Source organism: Opisthorchis viverrini, assembly GCF_000715545.1.
Source record: "Opisthorchis viverrini unplaced genomic scaffold opera_v5_121, whole genome shotgun sequence".
NCBI classification, from domain to species: domain Eukaryota; kingdom Metazoa; phylum Platyhelminthes; class Trematoda; order Opisthorchiida; family Opisthorchiidae; genus Opisthorchis; species Opisthorchis viverrini.
Genome location: NW_008751776.1, coordinates 178,880 through 201,066, shown reverse-complemented (window position 1 = coordinate 201,066; position 22,187 = coordinate 178,880). Strand labels below are relative to the sequence as shown.

Here is a 22,187-nt window from a genome sequence, read left to right as displayed (position 1 = left end):
GGAAATACGTGGCCCTTCTTTGGAGGTCCGGAGAAATCGCCCTTGTGGGCGCTCATCGGATCGCCCTTTCTTCTGAGAGTTCTTGTTATTTCCTCATTCTCATTTTAAAATTAATTACAACGTCATGATTTCGTCAATCCAGTAAAGGCTAACTGGGGAATTAGTTTTGGATGACTTCGCCACTGAGTTTCCCATTTAGGCCAAATTCAAGTCGAATCTGAAGGCAGATTTTTCTCAGGGTTAATAGTCATTCCAGTAATACTGGTTATGTGGAGGGTAAAACTTATTGTGGAGATTACCGCTTTTTTCATGTGGCAACTCCCTCTTTCTGATCATTTTCATTTCTCTATACCATTCCTACAGTCAGCTGCTTGAATGCCTAGCAGCACCTCTCACCGATCGATTGGAAGAATGGCGCCGAACTGTGATACAGCTGGACCGCGAGAATAACAAAGAGTGGCGACGGGCTCGAAACGAACTCCAGCGAGTCACCTGTGAATTTGATAAACTGAATAAACGGTTCCGTCGGAAGGTAAGAACGCTGCATGACATTTCGATGTTTCGACTGGATAACTGACTGACTGTCGGTTCTGTCGGGCTATTTTTTTATACTTCTGTTCATAGTGCTGCCTGTAAGCAATACGGCCAATGAATTGACGAAAAATAACGGCAAGTTATGTTGCACTGATTGTCGGTTCTGTCGGGCTATTTTTTTATACTTCTGTTCATAGTGCTGCCTGTAAGCAATACGGCCAATGAATTGACGAAAAATAACGGCAAGTTATGTTGCGTGACGTGCTCTGAATTCGCGGAGTACCAATATTCACACTCACATCACTCTTGTTTGAATACTCGTCCTCTTATCCTGGCGCAATCATTCTGGGGAGCCCACACCAAAGAGAGGAAGCACTGGACTCAAATTTCGTTTCTGTTAGAGCTCATCCGCAGGGCATGCCGGGTTTATGAGCGTTCATGGTGGGAAGTCCTGACAGGCGGGTCAGTCGATCCGAACAACCAGAACAGTTACTGTGTCGTCTTTCGAGGCGTTGGGTCAACCAATCAGGTGACATATTCGCCTGTTCAAAATAATAAAAAAATTGTTCAGCTGTAACACCCTTTCGGTACCTAGTTGCCACGCCACTCGGAGGAGGCACGAGCGCTGGAATACTATCAGGTTGTTCAGTCTTACAGGAGAAATCGAGATGCAGAGGTCGGGTTCGAACCACAGACCTTCCGGTCAGTAAATTCGTGCTCTAACCACCAAGCCATCTCCCCCTTGCCTGTTCAGAAGTGAAAATTCAGACCCGTCCAGCGTGCACTGGTGGAGTAGCAATGATGGCACACTCGCCACACATCTAAGATTAGCGGAGTTCGAACCCTGGTACAATTCACTGCTGTCGAGCTCTAGTAATAATGAAACTCGAATCCAGTGCCTTCACCATTTTTGCGCCAAGACAGTAGGACTACTGATCAGACGAGTGATGTGAGTGTGAATGCTACAGACCCCGTGACCAATGTTGAATTTATTTTTGAAAACATTACAATAAACTGTGAAGTTGTTAAATCGATCTTACGATGCCTTAAAGAACTACTGAACTACTGATATCGTCAAAAACACAATGTCGGTTGATAATTTCCGTTCCAGTATACCAGATCGAATCATTATTTAGCCTACTTGTAAGTTAGCAGTGAGGGATTCTAGTTTCTATCCCTAAGATGAGATGGTTGTAAAAACTACCATAGATTTCCTTCACTTCTTAAATGTACACAAATTCATGACTGTTATCAAACTAGGCGTGTTGTCCAAAGCGTACAAAATATGGCGAAAAAATAGCCGACTACTTTTCTACGTTGTGCACTGGTTAGACCTCAGCTACCGCCGAAATAAATTAACTCAAGCGGCAATTAATAGGAAACTGAAGATTGTACTCTCCCAAGTGCAGTTTACCTTATTGCTTTGTCGTTTTAAGCTCTGGGTAGTTGGGCTGTTAGGACCATGAACTCGTGACCGGGAGGTCCATGTTTCGAATCCAGCTATGAAAATTTGATTGTCTAAACTTTAAAACATGGCTGTTTCTTGTCGCCCGAGTTGCACTTCAACTATGCACCTAAAGGGTGGCAAAACATGGCTATCTAAAACATGGCTGTTTTTTGTCCCTCGTACGTCGCCCGAGTTGCATTTCAACTATGCACCTAAAGGGTGGCAAAACGGAATGATTATTTTATTTGATTATTGGGTTCAAGAATTTTCGGCTGGCTGTCAGAAAATTTACTTTTGTACGAAATTTTTCAGAAATCCACGTATTAAATGATCCTACGCGTTTCTTTGAAGAAATCTTGAGATTGTCAGTGTGGCTGATTTGCGTTGTCCATTCACTGTAACAAGAAAACTTAGTTGAGAAACAAATGTGTGTCCCTTTAGCCCATCCGACCCCCTTTAGTCCTGTCCACGGTACCTCTGTGCCATCACATCTGAACGACATTCACTATCGGGAAGTATCACATCCCCGCATAACTGTATTTACACTGAGTATGTCCAAATGCACAGGCGAAGCTTGTTTCAGTTGTCCGGATGCACACCTGTTCACCGACTTTCCGAGCGATTTTGTCCCGTTTGTGGATCTTCAAATGGGTGTAGTTGATCATTCAGTCTTTTTTTTACAGCTAATGCCTCAGTCTGACATTGACATGTATGACTGAAGGATTTGAAAGTTCTCCCTTGTAGAATAGTTTTTTCGACATCATCGCTACGATGTTTCAGGCCTTCGGTCTGGAATACTAGTCTTTCCTGATCTGCTGTTTGATACAATCTAGCCGATCTCTCTCCCCAGAATGATCTCGTTTTGACCCGAAACCCTTGTCCACTCGCACGTCCTTGTTTTGACTACTCGAGTCTTGGCCATGGTAGCTTCGAAATACCGAGCTTGGTCACTTTTTTCGTTAGTTAGTTACCGTACGCTTATTTTTCGCTGGTCCACAGTCAAACCGCCCAGACGTTTTGCTTTCCCAAACATCACTCGCCATACACGCACCTTCGTACACACACACACACACACACATGCATGCATCTCTTCGTCACGGTGTCGCTGCAACATGCACTGCTTCCGTTTCCTCGGTTGTTTATCGTAGCCATTCTCTTGTTTCTGTCCTATCTTCTGGGAGCACTTGTGTCTGCATATATATGTGCGTTTGCACGCTTCTGCCTTTTTGGACTGTTACACCTCGCCACTACGTGTGCCTTGTTATAAACGTGGTATACAAGTCCCATCCGTTTCGGACCGTTTTGTACCCCTGCTGTGCACCTCTGTCTGCCACTAAAAGGACGCGGTCATCGACTAATGGACGCAAACTTTTCAGACACATAAACGTATGCCCCGCAAGCACACGATTTCGGGGTAGCACCACCAATGTCATGATTTCATGCATGGTTTATAACCCACTATGCGACCGAGATTGGTTGCTTGGTTGGTTGATTTGTTGCACAGACCCATATACGGTTTTTAACTAATTGTCTTGTGAATCATTGGGATTTCTAATTATACGGGCGGTTTCCCATGGTTTGCGAGAACTGCGTTTGCGCAAACCACGTGTTAACGCAGCGTGCCTCAACTTGAAATTCCCTCCCTCCTATAGGTTGTCAGTTTGATAGTCATCATCATGTGCACAACTTTCAGGGATTGTCACAGTTGCCACAGTTTCATTCAGTAATCTGCTCACCAGCGGTAAGACTACTCTTCTTGAATGAGGCAAAGAAACGGGTCACCTATAACGACTCTACGTGAGCTGCGACAGTGATTAGGAAGCGTCAGGTGTAACACGGCTGTGAGACAAAAAGTACCGTTTTACTTAGCGAATATACACTCATCTGCAAACTAATTTGGTTCTTTCGAGAGACTCACCTGGAACCCAGCTGAATCTCTCGTTTATGATGTTCTCAGGCATTAGTACATTACAAATATACATGTATCGCGATATTTCAAATATCGTAGCGACTGAAACATGAGGCGGCCTGGTGCAGCACATTCAGTTGCCTGAGAACATCATAAACGAGAGATTCAGCTGGGTTCCAGGTGAGTCTCTCGAAAGAACCAAATTAGTTTGCAGATGAGTGTATATTCGCTAAGACTGCGCCTACCTGATGAGCCCCAAGAAGGGCGAAACCGGTCGTGGGCTGTCGATGGATTTTCAGCAACCTTATGAGTAGTACATTACACATATACCGTTTTACTTCTTTTATTTTTCGGCCAATATATGTGTGCGCTTTTCAAGACGGGGTAGGCAGTCAAACTGAAATCGCCTACTCAGGGAAATGTACCCGAACCGTCGAAACGGAAGTCTGTGATGTTAACTGTCGGGGGGAGGGCCCGAACTCTTCTCAAGTTTTCCACCTCTGTTGTCCCATTGCGCAGAATGTGCTTCACTTGTGGGACACTTTCAACCCATAAACCATGAGGATATGATCATATGCTATCTATGCGCTGATTCCTTGTCTACCGAAATGCGTGTTTTTTGCTCTGGGGTGAGTGTTTGCGAGACACGTTAGAAGAGGACGTCACAAACGGATTTTACATCACCTGTTATGTCAGTTTCTGGCATCTGATTTTGAACAAGTGATTGAAGCTCATGACGAACACAACTCTTGTTGGGTGACGTGGGTGGGAACCTTACTTCTAAAGGTGTTCCGTCTAACCGGTTGATTGACAGGTCTTTTGTTGTTGGGTTATTTCTGGGTACACCTAAACGAACCAGCCGTACCCTCGCAACAGTGGACATCATTGGGACTGGAAAGAAGCTTTGCTGTCCGCAGTACAGACGAAATGATACCAGCGCCTTGCATTAACTCGGGATAGTTTGCCCGTCGTAGTTGTATTAAACTATCGTTTCCGTTCACCTGTGCATGGGGCTACTCACTCCTTCGTCCGGTTCGCTTCTTTCACTACTTGCTGAATCGAACGAACTTCCAGAAAGCCCACGCAGATCTTTCTATTAGGGGATTGTCCTGTAGCAGGAGGTCCCGCGTGCGTTAATATCTAACTTGCATACTGGGAACCTGCTTATTGCTTATAACTCTATACTTTCCATGTTCTCTTTGTAGGTGAGCATTACTCACTTAGTATTGCTCTTTGTACAAACATTTTGAGTGCGCAGCAGATGTTTTTTTGTCACGCCAAGATCGCTTTCCGTGCTTCTTTGTGCTCAGGGGGCGAGATGGCCCAATTGGTTAGAACACGAATTTACTGACCGAAAGGTCCGTGGTTCAAACCCGACCTCTGACTCTCGACTTTCCCTGTCTAGGCTTGGGTAACCTGGTAGTATCCCAGCCCTCGTGCAACCTTCGGGTGTTACGCGTGTTGTTTTGTGGTATGAGACGTGGTTGAAAGTATCCAATGTGAGCGAAGAACTGATAACCCACAGATAACTGTCCCGTTTTTTCATACATTCTCAGCATACGCACACATGTGCCCATTGTACTGGAGCCAGCCATTGCTGCAGAAAAATCGATGCAAACAAGGGCAGCAGGTCGTCCGTGTACGGGTGACGATGAGTAGTTCTGTTGTCGCATGCTGACAGCACGTGATTGGCTGTCAAACGGGTCAGCTGCCTGACTCATCGCTTTGCTACTGTCGCGACGACTGTTTTTGCTCACAAGTGTCCGTTCTGGATTAAATAAATCCACGTATGAGTTGTTCAGCCCGATCTGTTCCTGCTCGTTATTTAGAGAATCTCGATGTGAATAGCTCCTATGCGACAACCAGTGCCGTTGTGCATGTGAATATACAGTTTGAGAACTGACTATTAATTTCACCTGAGACTGTGTTCGAATAAGTCAGTGAGATGGGGTTATAGGCAGCTTTCAGACACGAGTGGTGAGAAACACTTTGTCCAATGGAGCACGCTTCCAAAGAAACGTGCTTGAGGATGGGGGTCGACATTCAAATCTAGGGTGTGCGGCTCGAACTAAGGTTGTTGAGATGATACTACTTGGTCTTACCTGTTCAGCCACCCGGATTCTTCAGGTTGGTGCATGGGAACCTACAAAACGCTGGTATGAAGAAAAATTCGATTCAGTGCTGTCTTGTTCATTTTCCAAATTCGCGACGTGGTTTCTGCTCGCGCACCACATCCGATCTGGTGCAGATTGTGAACAGAATTGGGATCTAGTGGGCAACAAAATTAAGCTGGTTCCTAATTCCAATAACTGACAACAGAGCACCTTAGCTAGCCTGGCAGCAGATGTCTAATCACCTGTTATATCCCTTCAAATATCTTTCCGTTTAGGTTACGTGAATTGTGTGCGCAATTGTTTTTGTCACATTAAATGAACTTGTGACACAATGTTTTTTAATTCTCGTTAGCTGGTGTTTTGATAACGATCTAGCGAGGACTGGATATGTTGTTTAAGTTACGGCACAAAACAACCAACGAAAGCAGGTAAACAAACCAGCCTCTTTGATAAATAAACCATTTTAACCCCTAGATCATTCAATCCTCATTTCTACCGGTATTTATGCTCTAACGCCATTGGAAACACAGTAGCCTGACTACGGGGAACACTTTCGGGAGATGCCAAAATGGTTCCTAACCTGGGTGTTTCCTCGTGGGTGGTTGGGGGGGCTGTATTGCAAGTCTTCTGGCACTGGCATAACGAAGTCTTGTCCGTACCGGGCTGTTTGTTATAGCCTTCTCAGAGGGTTGGAGTAGGAATTTTCATTTCATTTTGCATATCAGTGACTCAACTATGCTAACCTTATCAACGAACTCGTCAAGGGCCTCTGTTTTTTTATCTAGCTAGGCTAGGAGAAGAACCATTAAACTCATTGGGTTCATACGATGTCCATCACGGTTACCCACTCGCTCTATTCCTATTTAATTTCCTGACCGGCGAGATAATGAGGGCGAACGCTGGAAGGTCTTCGGAGCCCTTGCGTTCAGATAGCTGCTGACGAAGACTTTGTCGATCCATAATATGCGAACGACATCGTTCCCGTCTTCGAAAAATGGATGAACTAACCGGAATCCCGTCTTTTGGCATGCAAATTGCACCCACGAACTGTAAGGTCATGGTGCTGGACAAGCAGTCACTGAACCCGCCACTTACGATCAACCGAGAGTCACCTAAATTGGTGAAGCGTTTTACATATCTTGGAAATTGTATTAGTTCCGATGGTAGTGTGGCAGATGAGATCAATGCACAAATCTGCCAGGCTTGAGTCGCGTTTGCTGAGTTGAGACAAGTATGGCGGTAAAGCGGTATATTCCTGAATCTCAAGGGACGTGTGTATCAGACTACAGTACGGCCGTTTTGCTGTATGGGTGTAAGACTCGGCTTTGTTGAGAGGCGGAACTGAGAGACCTCCAGGTTTTCGTTGTCTCAGAACCGCAGTTAGTTGGTGTCGGAGAATCCGTAACGAGGCAGTTCGAAAGCGAGTGTTTAGTTATGCGATGGGAACTTCCACAGCACCAGAAGCTAGGTCGATCAGACTATGTATTGTGCATGCCAAGTCATCATTAGCCTAAGAGAGTGCTGTTTTCCATGCCCAATTGAGAGTGGCGTAAACAGAGAGGGGGCGTGAATGGGATTACGAAAAGTTTTGAAACTTTCAGGATGGAGACCGCGTGATCCCTGCTGTGCCTGGCTCCTAGATATGGACGCTAATCAATGTCGATAACCTTGTTGTCAGTTCCTATCCAGATTGCCTGAATGAGTCTAGGGATGATTGTGGTAGGTTGGCGTCCGTTTCTATTCCCTTCTCTACAATAAAGCTTTCCAGTAAATCATGACTTCACGGCGGAAACGCATCAGTGTTGTGTACTGGTGCTATGCTATCGATGATGATGATGATGATGGTCCGACGGATATTGGGTTATCGCACGTTGTTCCATTCAGATGTCCGATTGTTGATGAATCTAGTTGTTTATAAAATTCATCATCTCCCGTCTTTTGGATTCTTTTTCCTTTCCCATTATTTCATGATCGTACATGAGTGGATAACGATAAATTTCATACATTTTTCGGGTACCAATACATCCCATAAATCTAAGGGTTCTGGCAGACTGGGAGCGGCTGATATTCAAGAATCGATTGAAAATAGCTTCTTCCGTCAAGCCAGGGAGCTATCTGTGGAGACACTGGTCAAATAAGCGTGATGATAATAACGTGGTACTCCTGCAGTGTATACAACTCAAAGTATGTACGATGGCTTAGATAATGCCAGCTTGCCGCAGTCTAGATACGAATAGTTGACATGTCAAGATTGGGTTCGAACCACGAACCTTCCGGTGAGGAATGTTGGGCCCCACCCATGTCAGTACTCAAGCTCTCTCAGATAATCTTGTTCATGTTCTGAATCAACACAACCCGTATGGCTCACGTTCAACCAATCCATCTTGCTGGTACCTGTAAGGGGCTCACATCTGTGGTGTCTAGGTTTGATAGAATGGATTGGTGAGCGCCGTTCAGGGAAACCGTATCTTAGTTCCGGAATGGGTCGATTTTGATAGTTTTCTTGAGTAACGACGTTATTAAGACTAGGGTCTGTCTCAATCACTACTTGAAGAGCGGCTCACAACCATTCAAATAAAATACAATCTTATGGAAGTGAATTAACCTCCAAAATAATCTCTCAGCGTTAACACCCTTCCGGCGCCTAGCTGCCATGCTACCCGAAGGAAGCACGAGGGCTGGGAAACTGCAAGGTCGCCCAAGCCTAGACAGGGGAAATCAAGAGACAGAGGTCGGGTTCGAATCACGGACCTTCCGGTCAATGAATTCGCTCACCAACCACTTGAGCCCTCTCACCCCCAGCCTCCAAAATTTGGATCTCTACAGTAAATACTAATCGAATTTCGAGTAGATAAGCGACCTGGATCAACCGGAGATGGCACTAGTGGCTGCCGACTGAATCAGACATTATAAATCCGTACACTGCCTCTGTCGGTATCGTGGCCTGTGCTGTTCAACAACAAGAATCGTGAGAGCTGGAACAACGCCAAGGGAGCACAAAGCCTGGGCTCGTTTCTAACCACACTCCCCTTGGTCAGCAGTTCATAAGTGAGTCATCTCAATATTTAGGCTACGGAGAGCGGGATGTGAGCATGCCGCGTGCTAGTTGATGACTTGTCCCCGAACTGTGTGAATGTAAACAGTGTGTCTAGATTTTATCGCCGACGGAAACGAGAGCACACGTCACAGCATTGCTAAGCGAGTTTCGACAGAACCTATTCACAAATGAGAACTTGAATTTTGGTCAACTTTTATTGTTAGACAAAGCAAAAATACATTCACAGGCCTCTACTCGTATGTTAAACACGAATTTCGTAAGATACAGTGTTGGCACTTTGCTGATCCCTTTCTATAGTAGGACTTTGAGCTTGAGGTTATTTGAAATCCGTCGGCCAAGCGACGTAATCCGTCTCCCTGTCATCATCATCATTGTGAGCTGTAATAACAGCGTACTCGTCGTACTGTGGTTGTAGCTGCCGCAGTTTTGTTCACCGATGGTTTGGGGGGAGAGGGAGGTAGCTGCGCGTTGCAGGCGGGAGCTGATAAATTGGTGCATAAATCCAGCACTGTCAGTGGGCTGTCAAGTGGTGAGGAGGTTGGAAAAGGAGCTATGCATTGAAGGCAATAGCTTTGATTCACGAGCGCCATTGAGGGCGCGACTGGGCCATATATGAGAATGTCTCTAGCCATTGATGTGGCCCGTCTCGGGTTCCCCATCCAGGAAGATGGCAATGACCAGCGCAGCTTAGTTTGCTGGTAATGGCTTCCATACTTCGCTGCCAAGTCATTGGTTGACCGCCTCTGACTCTCTTCCAACCTTCACGTGGTTGTGCGAAAAGAGCCCTTCGAGGAAGTCGGTCGACTGGCATACGGGGCACGTGGCCAAGCCAGCGCAACCTATGCAGTGTGATCAGTTCATCTATCGAGGGTGAGTTATTTCCTCCGAATACCATTCAACGTACTTCAGAATTGCTGATCCGGTGTTCCCACCCGATTCGGGCAATGCTCCGAAGACATCGATGGTCAAACACTGAAAGTCTTTTGATGTCCTCGGCGTGTAGCGGCCAGGTTTCTGATCCATATAGTAATATGGAGCGCACCGCAGCATTGTCAACTCGACCCTTGACAGGGAAGCTGATGTCACGCCTACGCCACAGATGACGTAGGTTCGCAAAAGCTGCTCTGGCCTTCGCACTCCGTAACGAGGCAGTTCGAAAGCGAGTGTTTAGTTATGCGATGGGAACTTCCACAGCACCAGAAGCTAGGTCGATCAGACTATGTATTGTGCATGCCAAGTCATCATTAGCCTAAGAGAGTGCTGTTTTCCATGCCCAATTGAGAGTGGCGTAAACAGAGAGGGGGCGTGAATGGGATTACGAAAAGTTTTGAAACTTTCAGGATGGAGACCGCGTGATCCCTGCTGTGCCTGGCTCCTAGATATGGATGCTAATCAATGTCGATGACCTTGTTGTCAGTTCCTATCCAGATTGCCTGAATGAGTCTAGGGATGATTGTGGTAGGTTGGCGTCCGTTTCTATTCCCTTCTCTACAATAAAGCTTTCCAGTAAATCATGACTTCACGGCGGAAACGCATCAGTGTTGTGTACTGGTGCTATGCTATCGATGATGATGATGATGATGGTCCGACGGATATTGGGTTATCGCACGTTGTTCCATTCAGATGTCCGATTGTTGATGAATCTAGTTGTTTATAAATTCATCATCTTCCCGTCTTGCGGATTCTTTTTCCTTTCCCATTATTTCATGATCGTACATGAGTGGATAACGATAAATTTCATACATTTTCTGGGTACCAATACATCCCATAAATCTAAGGGTTCTGGCAGACTGGGAGCGGCTGATATTCAAGAATCGATTGAAAATAGCTTCTTCCGTCAAGCCAGGGAGCTATCTGTGGAGACACTGGTCAAATAAGCGTGATGATAATAACGTGGTACTCCTGCAGTGTATACAACTCAAAGTATGTACGATGGCTTAGATAATGCCAGCTTGCCGCAGTCTAGATACGAATAGTTGACATGTCAAGATTGGGTTCGAACCACGAACCTTCCGGTGAGGAATGTTGGGCCCCACCCATGTCAGTACTCAAGCTCTCTCAGATAATCTTGTTCATGTTCTGAATCAACACAACCCGTATGGCTCACGTTCAACCAATCCATCTTGCTGGTACCTGTAAGGGGCTCACATCTGTGGTGTCTAGGTTTGATAGAATGGATTGGTGAGCGCCGTTCAGGGAAACCGTATCTTAGTTCCGGAATGGGTTAATTTTGATGGTTTTCTTGAGTAACGACGTTATTAAGACTAGGGTCTGTCTCAATCACTACTTGAAGAGCGGCTCACAACCATTCAAATAAAATACAATCTTATGGAAGTAAATTAACCTCCAAAATAATCTCTCAGCGTTAACACCCTTCCGGCGCCTAGCTGCCATGCTACCCGAAGGAAGCACGAGGGCTGGGAAACTGCAAGGTCGCCCAAGCCTAGACAGGGAAAATCAAGAGACAGAGGTCGGGTTCGAATCACGGACCTTCCGGTCAATGAATTCGCTCACCAACCACTTGAGCCCTCTCACCCCCAGCCTCCAAAATTTGGATCTCTACAGTAAATACTAATCGAATTTCGAGTAGATAAGCGACCAGGATCAACCGGAGATGGCACTAGTGGCTGCCGACTGAATCAGACATTATAAATCCGTACACTGCCTCTGTCGGTATCGTGGCCTGTGCTGTTCAACAACAAGAATCGTGAGAGCTGGAACAACGCCAAGGGAGCACAAAGCCTGGGCTCGTTTCTAACCACACTCCCCTTGGTCAGCAGTTCATAAGTGAGTCATCTCAATATTTAGGCTACGGAGAGCGGGATGTGAGCATGCCGCGTGCTAGTTGATGACTTGTCCCCGAACTGTGTGAATGTAAACAGTGTGTCTAGATTTTATCGCCGACGGAAACGAGAGCACACGTCACAGCATTGCTAAGCGAGTTTCGACAGAACCTATTCACAAATGAGAACTTGAATTTTGGTCAACTTTTATTGTTAGACAAAGCAAAAATACATTCACAGGCCTCTACTCGTATGTTAAACACGAATTTCGTAAGATACAGTGTTGGCACTTTGCTGATCCCTTTCTATAGTAGGACTTTGAGCTTGAGGTTATTTGAAATCCGTCGGCCAACCGACGTAATCCGTCTCCCTGTCATCATCATCAACAGCGTACTCGTCGTACTGTGGTTGTAGCTGCCGCAGTTTCGTTCACCGATGGTTTGGGGGGAGAGGGAGGTAGCTGCGCGTTGCAGGCGGGAGCTGATAAATTGGTGCATAAATCCAGCACTGTCAGTGGGCTGTCAAGTGGTGAGGAGGTTGGAAAAGGAGCTATGCATTGAAGGCAATAGCTTTGATTCACGAGCGCCATTGAGGGCGCGACTGGGCCATATATGAGAATGTCTCTAGCCATTGATGTGGCCCGTCTCGGGTTCCCCATCCAGGAAGATGGCAATGACCAGCGCAGCTTAGTTTGCTGGTAATGGCTTCCATACTTCGCTGCCAAGTCATTGGTTGACCGCCTCTGACTCTCTTCCAACCTTCACGTGGTTGTGCGAAAAGAGCCCTTCGAGGAAGTCGGTCGACTGGCATACGGGGCACGTGGCCAAGCCAGCGCAACCTATGCAGTGTGATCAGTTCATCTATCGAGGGTGAGTTATTTCCTCCGAATACCATTCAACGTACTTCAGAATTGCTGATCCGGTGTTCCCACCCGATTCGGGCAATGCTCCGAAGACATCGATGGTCAAACACCGAAAGTCTTTTGATGTCCTCGGCGTGTAGCGGCCAGGTTTCTGATCCATATAGTAATATGGAGCGCACCGTAGCATTGTCAACTCGACCCTTGACAGGGAAGCTGATGTCACGCCTACGCCACAGATGACGTAGGTTCGCAAAAGCTGCTCTGGCCTTCCCAGTCTGAATGGAAATTTCCTCTTTCGTGAGACCACCGGGACTGATACAGCTGCCCAGGTAAACAAATTTGTCTACTACCTCAATCGGTTCATCCGCAAGCATGAGGCTAGGGTTTGAGCCCACCCAATCTTGCAGTAACACTTTACACTTTGCAGGTGTGAAGCGCATGCCGAACCGCGAGGATGAAACTATACAACCGAGACGAGCAATTCTTCCCGGTCTTTTGGGTGAATTTTTACTTCTATTATCATTTTTACTCTTAACTCTGTGTGCCAATACATGGACATACTTCCATGAGGAGATTGTTGCCTGGGAAGGAAACCAAAATGGAGGTGACTTGACGTGGGAAAGGACGATTGTTTACTGGTTGGGCATTGTAGTTCCGCATTTTCGAACAGCAGCGAAAACGCTAGGCTGGTATCTGTGTTCATTTCACTAAAACCTTGATGTTTTCCTGAAAATGTGCTTCAGTTGTCAGTTCGCGTAACTGCGTTGCCTGGGATGTGGCTGGCTAAGTTCTGTCACCTATTGACATTGACGCCAGTCTAACACAGAATCGAGAGCGCCACATGTTTCGTTCTCAGCTATATTAGTTATACTGTCGAGATCATCCTGTGAAGTGAACTTCTTCATGCTCATCGAATACGCACTTTGTCGGTTTCCGTGGAATCTTATCACCCGATCTCTAGCACCCGACCGCAATCCCAAATCTGTCCTCCTGATCCATCTAGGGCACTAGCCCCTGTGCCATTTATGTTAGAAAAATCGTGAAAAGAAAATAGGTGGAACAGTGTCTGTCTGGTTTCACAAAATAGAGCTCCTGGTGGCATTTTTGCGCAGTCAGTGACAAAATCGGATGGAATTCGCGACCCGTACCGTATAGTCACCGTCAGCTAACAACAGTGACTCTGCACTCAGTTGTGACGGGACTGTTCACATTCGTACACGGCAGTGACATTTATGCATCGCAACAGAATTTGCCCGGCGGTATGCTTGCCAGCACATAATCGAGTGCCACACTGAAAAGGGACGTAAAGCATAATATAGTGTATCTGTGGGTGTTGCTTTCAGCTGCGATCGCAGTTTGTTGCACAGTTTTACGGCCACTTTGTCACAGCCAATTAGTTTTTTGGGCAACACGTTTAATGACCAACAACTCATTAATGACGATCGGAATACGACCAGGCCGGTGATAATCCGTTTACCGTCACCTGGAATTTTGGGTCTCTGAACGGACGGAAGTGGGAAGTGGATTGAATGTATTTTGTCCAGTAGTGAACAAGTCATTTTTGTCCTTCGGGATAGAATTGCCGCAATATACACGACGTTTTAACCGTTCTCCTGAAGACTAATTGTTCCCTGCAGATCTGCATCTCAGTAGTCATGATAGATGCATTTTAACACACCTATGTGCCTTGGCCCTTTAAACAAGTCTGCCTAGCTAAACACGAATAAGCTTCACTAAACCACAACTATCTGGCAATGCAGTGTAGATTTACGTATGATGCTTTTATCATTTCTCAAACGTTCGTGATTTTATAACGAATGATGCTGTTTCGTTAGTTAAATTATCGATGGGGATGCATCAACCTTAGTAAAGAAGATTTTGATGATTTTGCAGAATATTGAATCGGCATTGTTTGTTGCGCGATCTGTTCAACTTGCTGATGGACTAGCAAATCAAGATTAGACGCCTAGTACCCTAATTGCGCAATCAGCCTTCTGTCTTCACAATCAGTTAGATTCAGTTAAGTCTCCCGTTAAAACCAAATTACTATGCAGTCGAGTGTATTTCGTGAAGTGTGTCTAGTCTGCGCCCAACGTAAGGCGCTGATGGAAACTCGGAGCCTACCCGGTGATCTCAAACAATGGCGAAACCAATAGTTGGCCCTGGGAGAGCTTTCAGCAACTTTATGAGTAGTGTTGTCCGTCTTCCCTGTTATTGGAGTGTATTTCACCCTTTAAGGTGGATCACAATAGAGGAAATTCTGTAAGAATATTATCGGTGAAAGATGAGTCTTCTTTAACAGAGATGGCTTCGTGTTTAAGGAATACTGTACAGTAAGCCAGAAGTCTTCCCACTCGAAAGCGACAGCGGCAACAGAGCAGACCACCATGACAGCGAGTAAACTGATAAACAGCACTCCAACGAGTAGTTATTTCCAGGAGGGACGGTCAGTAGTTTGAATGAATGAATTACTAATCAGTTGCGCTGATATTTCACTAAATAAGAATACCTTTGTAAGGGTCGTGGAATTAGCCGTGATATTCTAAAGAAGAAAACGGCTAATCGGAGGTTGTTCCGTTTCCACTCAGGGCTTGAGTCTCGTTCAGCTGTAACGCTTTTCCGGTGCCTAGCTGCCATGTCACCCGAAGGAAGCACGAGGGCTGGGATACTGTCAGGTTGCCCAAGCCTAGACTGGGGAAGTCGACAGGCAGAGGTCGGGTTCGAATCACGGACCTTCCGGTCAGTAAATTCGCGCTCTGACCACCTCACTTGAGTCTAAGTTGTGACGTGTTTTCTACCCGGTTACGAGTGAAAGGGAGCTACGTGACACCGGACTAATCTAGCTTAACCTTACTGATTTTCCTATATCCCGTCCGATAGATGTTGAATCTGGCGCCCTCACCTACTGTTCGCTTCCCCACTGTTATAGGGCAGTGTCTCTGCGCATCCGGATTCCAGTGACCGCAGCTCCGCAACGACCGATATGATGCTTCCAAATACGACAAGCACTGGTGACAATGTTCAGTTGAACTTTATCAAACATGATTTGGAGTTGAAACAACGCACACTGGCCGAACTGGAACGCGTCAATCTACGACGAGCTGTGGTTGAAGAACGCCGTCGTTTTGCCGAACTCATCACGTGCTTGAAGCCAGTCCTAGTGAGTCATAGTTGATGCTTGTTTGACAACAATGAGTCTTGTTGGGGCGAAAACCAAATTTTCGTCTTTGCTTTACTTTGGTTCGAATCACGGGTATTGTATTCATTAACTCAGTCAACACATGTGCTTCTTTCTATTTTATAAAGGAATTTTTAGCCACGTTCCTTGTGCATAAAACATAGTATCCAACCTGCCCACGCCGTCCATATTGGGAACCCTCAGGTGGGCATCAAGGGGTCGCAGTTTTTTACCTTTTGGAATATGCATTTGCTGACTAGTTTGTGTAGGTTCTATCACAAGCACTACGGTACGCTCAATCGGTCTGTGTCGAACTCTTGCGCCCAGCGTACTGCATCAAATGTCCGCCTTCTGTAAACTTCCAAACGGATACCTTTTGCAAAACCACCATAACTCGATGAGGACCGCCCCAAGCGTTCATGAGAAAGGAGAGCATCAAAAACCAGAATTGAAATACCTGTGTAGTGCGCTTCCTTGCTTAATTATGCCAAATGGGTCTATAACTATGGTTCTAATGGTTCTAATGGTCTAATGGGTCTAACTATACGGCTAACTGCCCACAAGCTAATGAAATCTTGTTCACGTGGTGCATAACTGTTGTGGTTGCATCTTATCAGGAGGTCGTGTGAAGAGACCTACACAAGGGCCCTTCTCCGAGCGGATCACGATGAACGATGATGAGTAATGATAATAACCACAAGCGGTCTCTTCTGAAGTTGATCTCTCTAGGTTGGAAGAACTATATCTGGAGAGAAGTGGATAAACGTCACATCACCAAACGGTGAAGCTTCCTTGTTTAATGCACAGTACAATTCTTCAGAGGATGCCCTCATTTTCAACTCACGTGGCAAGTTTTTTGAATACTTGGGAGTCGATCCACATCTTGATGATGTGGTTTTCCCCCTTTAAAAAGAATGCTGTAAGAGAGACTCCCTATCCAAAGACCAATTTAGTTAGCCATGGGACATTCAATTGTCCATCTCCCTAAGGAGAGACGAACTTCAGAAAAAACCACTGTGTTTGACTGACGCAACGTCGTTGAGTGGTGAAATCCTTACCCAAAAATGAGAGACCGCTTTCGGTCGGTTCTTCATCAATGTCCCGCCTTTCTGTAGGCTACCGTAATGAACTTTGTTCTGTCTGTTTAAACGTGAATGACCGTGAATGCTACTGTGCATTCTTCAGAGAAGCAACCTCTCTGAGTATCATAAAGCCGAAGGTACCCCAAACCTGTGTTCATGTGCTTGCTTGGTGCCCTAATACAGAGGAATCCAACACACGGACTATGCCCTCCGGTCCCTATTCGGAGAGAAAGTTACCCATCGATGACACGTCGAGTGGTCTTTGTTAGTAGTTGGAGGTATCAAAAGGTATCAAGTTCAGATCGAATATCATGGAACTGGGACTAACATGGTCTTAATTGGTCTCTTGGAAAATTTTATATTCGAGACTACTGGAAATTTTGGAAACGATGCGGTTCACAATGACGGTACAGTTAGACGGTGGAGAATGGTCTCCTCAATCACGATTTGTGATCAGAGCACAGAAGCCTTGGAAGTGGATGTAAGCAGGCTACCTGGCAAATTGAAACATGGTTGTTTGTTTGAAAAATACATTCATTTGCATACCAATTTGGTTTTGAGGGGAGACTCACCTGGAATCCAGCTAACTCGCTCGTTTATGATATTCTTGTTGCGATAAGCTCTCATTTGCAAGCCTCCATTTTTTCTACTCTAACTGACATCGCTGGCACACCACATGAATTTTTCTGGGTTCTGCCAATTTCAAGTCAAAATTGGTTGAATATCCAATTAGCAACTGCTTAAGTGACCAGTTTTGAGAATTCGTACCATCCTGTTTAGTTTCGCCTATGTGGGCACTTCTGAGGAAGAATTAATGAATGAATGGATCTCGTCACCCAATCCCTCATTTTAAAAGTCTTCAATTCTAGATGCCTGCCTGTCTAAAACTGGCAGTTGTTGAATCATGCCAAGATTACCCATTTCCCATTTCTGGACACACTTGTCCTCGTCAACTTAGTAGGAATTAACGCCTAAAATGGTCGTCTTGACGAGAACACTGATAATGTGAGTGGGCCGTCATGCCCGGAAGCACCACTGTTGGATTTGGAGACGTTTCAAACGCGCTTATATGGGTATGGACAGATTATATTGGTAGATCCGTTGGAACAATTCTACTTCTCAGGATTCCCACCAAAGCCACTGGAATTCATGTGGCGGTGGCCTGTTTTTGGTCGTGTGACCTTTGAACCCTTGGACCAGGGGGTCGAACCCTGTTACATTTACCTGATAGTTCCCGATCAAAACGGNTGGATGTAAGCAGGCTACCTGGCAAATTGAAACATGGTTGTTTGTTTGAAAAATACATTCATTTGCATACCAATTTGGTTTTGAGGGGAGACTCACCTGGAATCCAGCTAACTAGCTCGTTTATGATATTCTTGTTGCGATAAGCTCTCATTTGCAAGTCTCCATTTTTTCTACTCTAACTGACATCGCTGGCACACCACATGAATTTTTCTGGGTTCTGCCAATTTCAAGTCAAAATTGGTTGAATATCCAATTAGCAACTGCTTAAGTGACCAGTTTTGAGAATTCGTACCATCCTGTTTAGTTTCGCCTATGTGGGCACTTCTGAGGAAGAATTAATGAATGAATGGATCTCGTCACCCAATCCCTCATTTTAAAAGTCTTCAATTCTAGATGCCTGCCTGCCTAAAACTGGCAGTTGTTGAATCATGCCAAGATTACCCATTTCCCATTTCTGGACACACTTGTCCTCGTCAACTTAGTAGGAATTAACGCCTAAAATGGTCGTCTTGACGAGAACACTGATAATGTGAGTGGGCCGTCATGCCCGGAAGCACCACTGTTGAATTTGGAGACGTTTCAAACGCGCTTATATGGGTATGGACAGATTATATTGGTAATGCAGATCCGTTGGAACAATTCTACTTCTCAGGATTCCTACCAAAGCCACTGGAATTCATGTGGCGGTGGCCTGTTTTTGGTCGTGTGACCTTTGAACCCTTGGACCAGGGGGTCGAACCCTGTTACATTTACCTGATAGTTCCCGATCAAAACGGTCAGCATCGCTCATCAGTGTTCCAGGATTGATCAGTACTGCCTTAGTTCATTGTATCATTTTTGTATCGAAGCAACGCTACTGCTGAAAACTCTTCAAACGTTGCCCCATTAACGTTTCGCCTTTCATGACAGACATGCATAAGCAAACGTTTGTCGGAATTCGCGATGACGCCTGTGAAGGTAGAAAGTTATTCGGTCTTATTCAAACGCGAGCTAATGTTGCATTTTAAGGCATTGTTTATACATCAATGGCCGCACTCTCATCCATTTCACAGTGGCACTGGTTTCAGGGCTCACTAAGTTACTTTCTTCAGGGGACGATCTAAATTTCGAGAAAGTTAAATACTACTTCTTGTCAAAAATCGAGGTGTATGTATCGTTCATTGGTTACCTCATCGGTACAGGCAATTCTATCCAAGCAGGATCATTCCCCCCTCCAAACAGGATTATTTGAATCGTGTCCATGGTTGGGGGCGAGATGGCTTAGTGGATATAGCGCGAATTCACTGATCGGAATGTCCGTGGTTCGAATCCGACCCATGTCTCTCGACTTCCTGTGTCTAGGCTTAGGCAACCTGGCAATATCCCAGCCCTCACGCTTCCTTCTGGTGGCATGGCAGTTCTCCGTGGTTGGTATTCGTCCCAGGTGACTTCTGTATTTATAAACAAACAAACAAGACACAGTGATCCACCTCACATCTACCTTCACATTCAATAATTTTGATAGCGTCCAATCTGGTACCTCAGCTACGCACATGGTGGACCAAAATATGGCGTGCATGAATCCAAGTTCATATCTGATCAACAACCAAATGCTGGCAGAGTGACTAATAAGCCAGCTGTTTCACTTCCATCATGGTACACGCGTTCCACTCTTTTTCCGGTCCTTATGTCCTCTCTATTGTATGTATTTGGATTCTTCGTTGCGAATCAGTCGTCCTCGTCTTTGCTGACATTTAGGTCTCAGCTCTTCATCTATATAAACAGTGTGCCAACTACCGGTTGTCTTGACGTATCTCTGTTCACCCAGGAAATGAAGAATAACGCGGGGGAATGGGTACAATTTTCTGTCCTAATGGGAGCAGGTTGGTGATGTTTAGGAAGCTGCGGCTTTGAAATATGCGCACCTCTGGTTATTCGATAAGAACCGTCTAGAAACAGCATAAACGAGAGTTTCATCCCGGGGTCCCAGCTGAGTCTCTCGTAAAAACTAGATTGGTATACAAATGAGTGTATTTCGCAAACAGTCTTGGATGTTTCTCGCAAGAAGAACTCTTCCACTTGTCAGTTTTCCGAGCCTCACTTCCTCCAAGCTTCCTTTCCACTGGTTAAAGCGCGAACCTAGTGACTAGTGGTTCGAACCCAACCTGTGCATCTCGACTGTCGTGTCTAGGTAGGCTTGGGCAGTATTTCAGTCCTCGTGCTTCGTTCAGGTGGCGTGGCAGCTAGGCACGATGTTTGCTAAGCTGGACGATTTTGCTGGTCAGATTTGCGATCAATCGTTCTAGTGCAACGTCTACCGTGTTCATCTCATTTCTTCTACCCACCTCACTTCGCGTGTGTTAAGGTTTTTCCTTATCAAATTTAGATATGCGCTTTTAATATCACCTTATCAAATTTAGATATGCGCTTTTAATGATCCGACGTTATATCATGTTTTATCATGAGGCACCTCCCACAAAGTGGAAAAAACTCAATCGGAAGGAAAGCACCTCCGTGCACCGCAGTATTCCTTTGAGGAAACAAAATTGCCAGAACCGAAACTGAGGGAACGTTTTGCCTTACCAAGCACTCTAGTTACTTCTGAATAGCAAACTTCCCTACTGGAAATGCCCAAAGCTCATGATTCGTGCTTTATAGTCCACTGTTAGCGAGTAACACCTTAAGGGAGATACGCCCGTCGAAGAATCAGATATCGCAGAACCGAAGAAGTGGCATTCTGCGGGTTCCCAAACAGTCGTTGTATTTCATGAAAATGAGCAACACGGTTTGAAAGCCCAGATTTATCAGTCGACCTTGAAGTTAATCGGTCAGTGTCGTAAGCTGTGATGATTTGCTCTTTTCTATTGGGCTTGACTTAACCTGGTCGATAGTTTAGCCCTGACGACAACCACTATTGGTTGGACCGTATCACAGTTAGAATACAGAACACACAGGATGACAGCGCACGATAAATGAATACCTATCGTTATCTTGTTTTATGTTCCATATTCGAGTTTGGCTAGATAGTGATTACCTTACAGGTTCCTGTTTTGAACCACGTGTTAGTCACGAAACACCGCAAGAATAGTAAGTATCTGAGGTCTTCACTTTAGACGATATAGAGTTCTCAATCGCACACTTAATGAAGTTTTTGAAACATCCGGGTCCTTCATTTAATGAGCTCAGCAACTCCCCAACAAGGAACTACTCTCTGGGAAAGCATTTTGGTACCTCCAGAAGGTGGATTTCCAAGGAGGAATATCGCACAAAGATCATTTAAGGCCTACGAACGGTAGGGATTCAACCACACACTGTTGTTGGTTTCCTTGCCCACGTACATGGGTTGAAATCGAAGGGATAAACAAACCAAACCCTGTAAAGAAACCAGGCTTTCATGTAGTAGTACGTTATTTATTAGCCCACTCGTTCCTCGTTTTTCGGTTACTGATGCTGTGCATATGACCTAAGATGCCTTCAGCCTTGTATGGTCACCATTACCTACCCTGGTTGTCTGTTACTAACTGTCACGTTACTGATCTTGTCGCAACGTACAGAGGAAGTTCTTCATCCATCCAGTGCATGGATGGCCAACGGTCTGATGGTGGTAGATTACTTTTTGTCATTCTGAAACATCAATAAGGTGCTTTTCTGTTACGTCACGTTACTGATCTTGTCGCAACGTACAGAGGAAGTTCTTCATCCATCCAGTGCATGGATGGCCAACGGTCTGATGGTATGGTCACATTACCTACCCTGGTTGTCTGTTACTAACTGTCACGTTACTGATCTTGTCGCAACGTACAGAGGAAGTTCTTCATCCATCCAGTGCATGGATGGCCAACGGTCTGATGGTGGTAGATTACTTTTTGTCATTCTGAAACATCAATAAGGTGCTTTGGGAGGTGGCCATCTATATGCTCTCAGGGCGTGGACCGCCTTCTCTGCCGCTGTTTCTCCTAACACAGGCCACAGATTCGGTCAAAATATTTGTAG

At 45.5% G+C, this 22,187-nt stretch overlaps 1 protein-coding gene across 1 annotated transcript in view; it reads left to right on the top strand.

The window, feature by feature from the left end:
• T265_13925 (hypothetical protein) overlaps positions 1-22,187 on the top strand; it is a gene marked incomplete at both ends in the record, with an annotated part of 53,240 nt that overhangs the window by 2,046 nt on the left and 29,007 nt on the right. The window contains 2 exons of the mRNA XM_009171193.1: positions 364-532; positions 15,637-15,867. Of these exons, the coding sequence (XP_009169457.1) occupies positions 364-532; positions 15,637-15,867 (400 nt within the window). The remainder of the gene's footprint in view (positions 1-363; positions 533-15,636; positions 15,868-22,187) is intronic.